The sequence below is a fragment of the Colobus angolensis genome, unplaced genomic scaffold, assembly GCF_000951035.1.
Source record: "Colobus angolensis palliatus isolate OR3802 unplaced genomic scaffold, Cang.pa_1.0 Scaffold83, whole genome shotgun sequence".
In the NCBI taxonomy this organism is placed as follows: domain Eukaryota; kingdom Metazoa; phylum Chordata; class Mammalia; order Primates; family Cercopithecidae; genus Colobus; species Colobus angolensis.
In genome coordinates, this window is record NW_012122154.1 from 968,288 (window position 1) to 974,697 (window position 6,410).

Consider the following 6,410-nt stretch of genomic DNA (forward strand, 5'->3'; position numbering starts at 1 on the left):
AAAAAAAAAGCTAAAAAAGCAAAAAACCTCCTCTCACTAGGACTGCTCCCTTATGTTGCAGTTTGAGACCTTTCATGGAGCACTAGGAAGATGGCACTGGCTGTAAGAAGCCTGCAGCTCTCTCCCCAGTCCCATTCACTTCCAAGTTCAGCTGGCAAAGACCTTTATCTAGGAAGCCAGGGGCCAGGAAAACCAGCCAGCTCAGCCTTTAGGGGTAGGGGTGGAGCAGGCAGCAGGGGTAGGGGAGAAGTGGGGGATGCTGGGGGTGGGGCAGAGAGACAAAGTGGATTTGTTTTCCAGCAGCTGGGGCTGTTTCCTGACTATTCCCTGCCTGTCACCCTTAATCCCTCCCTAGCCTATTCACATTGTCTGAGTTTAGTTAAAGGAGGGGCTCTCCTCCACCCTTTGGTGGGGCGTGGGTGGGTTTTTAGTCTGGGAGGTTATGAAGGAAAGATCAGAGCTGAATATATGATCTTTATATATATATATATATATATATATATTACACACACACACACACACACTGGGGCTGCAGGTAAATTCTGGGTGGAGATGGATGAAGAGGATTTCGATCCTAAAATGATACGCACTCCAGTAGCAGGCAGGGTAAGGGTGATTGTAGGAGCACCAAAGTGAATGACTGGAAATCAGAGGGAATGCAAAGAGAGGTTGAGACTCTCCTACACTCAGAACAAGGAAAACACCCTTCAATGCCTCAGTCAATAAGAGGCAGAGGGATAAACAAAATGCCCTAGTGATCTGCACTAAGCCGCCTATGGCAGGGGGAGACTACAAGTCCCAGCATGCCCTGTGCCTAGGTCACCTTGCCTGCTGGGAGGTGTAGTTGGGTAACAGAGAGCTGGAGGTGGCTTGGTGCCCAGCAGATCTGGTGCCCAAATGAGAGAAGAGGTGGAGCCAGCATTCCCTCTTTGTCCCTGCTAATGCTATTGACAAGAAGGGAAGGAAGTTGGGAGAGGGTGTTCCTAGTTTTCAGTGTAAACCAGGAAACTCTGGGGAGATGTTGACAGGAGGGAAGAGGAAAGAGGTTGGGGGCTGGGGAAGGAATTTCTGTAGCAGGTGGTGCAGAGATACCGAGTGGCCTATATAGGGGCGGGAGGAGGGGTGTGTCTATGAGAGGACTCAGTTTATGTTGCCTCATTTTCTCAGGGGACAGGAATTTTCTTACAATTCTGGGAAATGGTCTTCCGAAAACCCTTTAGAAACGCAACTGTCTCTCATTCCTCCATTTGAAGTCCCTAAAGGGAGTCTGAGCCAAAGAGGAGATCCTATTGATGATCTTGGTCTGCCCTTTCCCTTTCTGTGCTCAGCCTCCCCTGTTTTCTGATGGGGGTGGAGGTTGGGGAGGGAGTGATCCAGAGATTCTGAAATGTTGGCCAGAGTCAAGATCTTGGAAAATCTTCCTGGAATGGAAAGCAGTTCTGGTACTAAGTCCTCCAAGGAGAAGACAGAAAATCTAAGAACTGGCTCTGAGTTCCAGGGTCATGGAGAATCTGAGACCACCCATCCTACTCCTAGACCCCTGAGCTCAGGCTTTGTGTGGGGGGCAGGGGGTGGGGAAAGCAAGAATTGAAAAGTAATCTCTCTTCCATCCCATCTCTGTGGTAGGGAAGTCACAACCAGAAGAAATGTCCAAACTGGGGAGAAAACATGTCCTTGGCTCCCAGCCAGCTTCTTCCTCTTTCCAACATCAGTTTCTAAATGTGAGGGAGGGGGAGAAAGACCACTGGCGGAGCCAAACAGTATGAAGGAGTCAAGGAAGGTGGAGGTAGGGGAGGGTGGACCACAGTTCTCCATCTGTCAGCCTGCTTCTGAAATAGCTTGAGGCCAGGTGCAGTGGCTCATGCCTGTAATCCCAGCACTTTGGGAGGCCAAGGCGGGTGAATTATTTGAGGTCAGGAGTTCGAGACCAGCCTGGCCAACATGGTGAAACCCCATCTCTACTAAAAAATACAAAAAAATTAGCCAGGTGTGGTGGCGCATGCCTGCAGTCCCAGCTACTCAGGAGACTGAGACAGGAGAATTGCTTGAACCTGGGAGGCGAAGGTTGCAGTGAGCCGAGATCGCGCCACTGCACTTCAGCCTGGGCCACAAAGCGAGACTCCATCTCAAAAAAAAAAAAAAATGAAATAGCTTGAGTCTGGAAAATGCACTCCCTTTACTTTACCTGCTTGGGTGGGTAGGTTTAGCTGTGAGCTCAAACCCCTACGGGCTTTCAACCTAAACAGACACTCCCATCACTTGCTTTTCCGCCTGGCTCGGGCAGTGTGCGATTTGCGGCACCAGAGGGCGCTCGCCCATTTCCAAAGTGGAGCTGTGTCTCCCGAGGGCCGCAGTGGTTTAACATCATCTGCGGGTGGACAGGGCACAGGACAGGGTTGGACAACCACAGAGATTTTAGCCCAAGTGCAGCCCATCTCCGACCCGAAGTTCGGTCCCCTGCTCGCGCGATCTGTATAGTCACCATTCGATCAACACACATGTATTTTTTTAGAGAATGGCGGCGCGAGAACGGGCATGGTGGCTCACACCTGTAATCCCAGAACTTTGGGAGGCAGAGGAGGGCGGATCACCTGAGGTCGGGAGTTCGAGACCAGCCTGACCAACATGAAGAAACCCCCTCTCTACTAAAGATACAAAATTCAGCCGGGCATGGCGGCGGGTGCCTGTAATCCCAGCTACTCGGGAGGCTGAGGCAGGAGAATTGCTTGAACCCGGGAGGCAGGGATTGCAGTGAACCAAGACCGTGCCACTGCACTCCAGCCTGGGAAATAGAGCGAGACTCCGTCTAAAAAAAAAAAAAAAAGAGAGAGAGAGAATGGCGACACGGGGTTGGGGTGCCGGAGATGGGGGCTATTTGCCCAGGCTGGTCTCGAACTCCTGGATTCAAGCGATCCTCTTGTCTCCGTCTCCCAAAGCGCTAATGTTACGTGCGTGAGCCTACACACATGTATTGAGCACCCGCCAGTTTCCTGCGGACCACGCGTGTCCCGTGCTCCCCTCTCTCCAAGATCCCCACCACCCAGACTCAGGCTCGCTCACGTCTCCCTCCTCCGACCCCTCTCATGTCCTTTCTCCTCTTCCCTTAGGATGAAGTTAAGCTGCCGGCCAAAGTGAGCATCAGCAAATCGCTGAAAGAGTCGGAGGCGCTGCCAGAGAAGGAGGGCGAGGAGCTGGGCGAGGGCGATCGGCCCGAGGACGACGCAGCTGCGCTGGAGCTGTCGTCGGACGAGGCGGTGGAGGTTGAGGAGGTTATCGAGGAGTCGCGCGCTGAGCGCATCAAGCGCAGCGGCCTGCGGCGCGTGGACGACTTCAAGAAGGCCTTCTCCAAGGAGAAGATGGAGAAGACCAAGGTGCGTACCCGCGAGAACCTGGAGAAGACGCGCCTCAAGACCAAAGAAAACCTGGAGAAGACGCGGCACACCCTGGAGAAGCGCATGAACAAGCTGGGCACGCGCCTGGTGCCCGCCGAGCGGCGCGAGAAGCTGAAGACGTCGCGAGACAAGCTGCGCAAATCCTTCACGCCCGACCACGTGGTGTACGCGCGCTCCAAGACCGCGGTCTACAAGGTGCCGCCCTTCACCTTCCACGTCAAGAAGATCCGCGAGGGCCAGGTGGAGGTGCTCAAGGCCACCGAGATGGTGGAGGTGGGCGCCGACGACGACGAGGGCGGCGCGGAGCACGGGGAGGCCGGCGACCTGCGGCGCGGGAGCAGCCCCGACGCGCACGCGCTGCTGGAGATCACCGAGGAGTCCGACGCCGTGCTGGTGGACAAGAGCGACAGCGACTGAGCCGCCCCCGCTGCCACCCACCCCATTCCTCGCTCCTTCTGAACTTCCTCTGTCGCATTCTCTCTCGGCCCCGAACTGGCTGATATTTTTCTAAATTGAAAACACGGCCCCGCCCCAACACCTCCAGGATCTCCCGTCCCAGTCTTAGAGCTGTTAGGACCCGATGGGGAGGCAGCCCCCGCAGGGGACAGCCCCCGCTTGGACACAGTCCGGGTGGAATGGGAAGGGAATGGTCGATCCCTGTCCTGATTATCCAAGCCGGGATCTCAGAGGAAATTGCAGTGATTCCACAGTTAGGCTCCTCTGGGGGTGTTGCCTTCCCCTCAGCCTCTCCTCACACCACCCACCCAGCTGCTGTCATTCCGCTCACTGAGCTCTTCTTCATTCTCACCCTGACCCCTGGGGGACTCAAAGCCAAAACTGCCCAAAGAGGCAAGATTGAATCCTGAAGGGGATCCTTGCCCCCATGGGAGGCCCCCTACTGGAAGGATGTGAAAGCAGCTTTGGGGTGAAACTGAGGCAGTGGGGAAGAGAGCAGAATGAGCCCTCACCCTGGCTGGGGGTCCAGCACAGGCTGTATCTGCAGAGGGTCCCAGAGGAACGCTGGAGCCAAGAGAAGCCCTGGAAAGGAGGGGTGGGGAACGACATGTGAGGGATGGCACACTGATGGGTTTATGCACCTGTACACAGGAGCACATGGCCATGGCTTTGGAAAGGAGAATGGGAAAATAGGAGAAGGTTGGCCAGGCTCGGTGGCTGATGCCTGTAACCCCAGCAGTTTGGGAGGCCGAGGTGGGCGGATCACATGAGGTCGGGAATTCGAGACCAGCCTGGCCAACATGGCAAAAACCCATCTCTACTAAAAATACAAAAATTAGCCGGGGATGGTGGCGCATACCTGTAATCCCAGCTACTTTGAAGGCTGAGGTGGGGAGAATTGCTTGAACCCGGGAGGTGGAGGTTTCTGTGAGCCAAGATCGCACCACCACACTCCAGCCTGGGTGACAGAGTGAGACTCCATCTCAACAGAAGAAAAAAAAAAGGAAACTAGGAGAAGGTGGAAATGGGTGAAGAGGGAAGTCCCCTCACTAGCTGCATGAGAAGTCCATCTTACTGTGGTTCTCCTTGGGCAGCAGGACCATTTTTCAGAATCAAGAGGGAGGACAGTGTGAGAAGGTGGTGATCCAAAGAGGACAGAGAGGTCAGCCCCACCCGATCCCTCAAATGGGCTCTCGGAGGCGCCCCCAGGGGCAGCCCATTTCTCCAAGTCCAGAAAATTCGGGTCCCAGAAGGGGGCAGCAGCAGGCTGGGAATTAGGAGGGAGAGCAAGGTGCTGACCCTGCCACCAAGTTGAGAGCTGGAGGGGAGGTGGGGAGAGCACATCACAGAGCAGCCAGCCCTGGTTCACTCCTGGCAGTTTCTTCTCAAGCTCCTTCCCTAGCTGGGCATGGTGGCATATACCTGTGGTCCCAGCTACTCGGGAGGCTGAGGAGGGAGGATCGCCAGAGCCCGGGAGTTTGAGGCTTCAGTGAGCTCTAATGGCGCCTCTGCACTTCATCCTAGGCAACAGAGCAAGACGCTGTTTAAAAAAGAAAAAATCCTTCCCTAGAGCTAGAATCCTAAAGCTGCAGAGCTAGCCAAGGCCTCACTGGTTTCCTTGTCCTTGGGGTGCCTTTCCTGAATCTTTGGGGGTGAAGGGAGTGTTGCTCCCAGTCCAGAGGCCTGATTCTGTTCGGACCAGGTTCTCAAGACAGGAGTCCCTTTGTTCCTCCCCATTAAAGGGGGTTTGTCAGAAGCAAGAACAGCCCCTCTCCCCAGTCACAGCCTGAAGGGAGGCCCCGAGGGCTTCCTCCTTCCCCCACCTGCTCCTTACCTTCTCTGCCCTGCTTTTTAGAACTGCAGCTCATTGTTTTAAGGGATTGGGGGAGGGAGCCTGGGGACACAAACCTTTTATACAATACAAAGCTTTGCTTTTTTTTTTTCTTTTTTCCTTTCTTTTCCTTTTCGGTTGTCTTCTCTCCTCTGAATGGTTGAGACCCCTCTGCTGAGGGAGGTTGGGGATTGTGGGACAAGGTCCCTTGGTGCTGACGGCCTGAAGGGGCTTGAGCTGTGGGCAGATGCAGTTTTCTGTGGGCTTGGGGAACCTCTCATGTTGCTGTGTCCTGGTGAGCAGCCCGACCAATAAACCTGCTTTTCTAAAAGAATCTGTGTTCGATTGTATTCTCTGAAGGCAGTTACACAGGGTTACAGAAGGCAGGAGGGAAGGAGGGAGAAAGGGAGGGAGAACTGTTGATATAAACTTGTCTCACTTGCCTGGGGTGGGGGAAGGCCAGGGAGATAATAATAATTGCCAATTTATTGAGCCCTTACTCTCTGCCAGGAACTGTTCTAAGCACTTTGGTATGCAATTGCTTATTTAATCTCATAACAACCCCACTAGGCAGAGCCTATCATCATTCCCAGTCTAGATAAAAACAGTGACTTGCCTAAGGTGCCATAGCTGGGAAGCAGTGGCACTGGGATTCAAAGGCAACTGGATCCTCAGTCTCTTTCATGGTTATAACCCTGTGTCTATACAGGCTCTGTAACCCTGTGTCCCCC

The 6,410-nt window shown here is 54.1% G+C and overlaps 1 protein-coding gene across 3 annotated transcripts in view; it reads left to right on the forward strand.

The window, feature by feature from the left end:
• Positions 1 to 6,013, forward strand: part of PTRF (polymerase I and transcript release factor) — a 32,789-nt gene extending 26,776 nt beyond the window's left edge. For all 3 annotated transcript variants that reach the window (XM_011929715.1, XM_011929716.1, XM_011929717.1), the window contains one exon: positions 3,108 to 6,013. In XM_011929715.1, coding sequence (XP_011785105.1) covers positions 3,108 to 3,809 — 702 coding nt within the window. In that variant the 3' untranslated portion in view covers positions 3,810 to 6,013. The remainder of the gene's footprint in view (positions 1 to 3,107) is intronic.
• Positions 6,014 to 6,410: the final 397 nt, after the last annotated feature.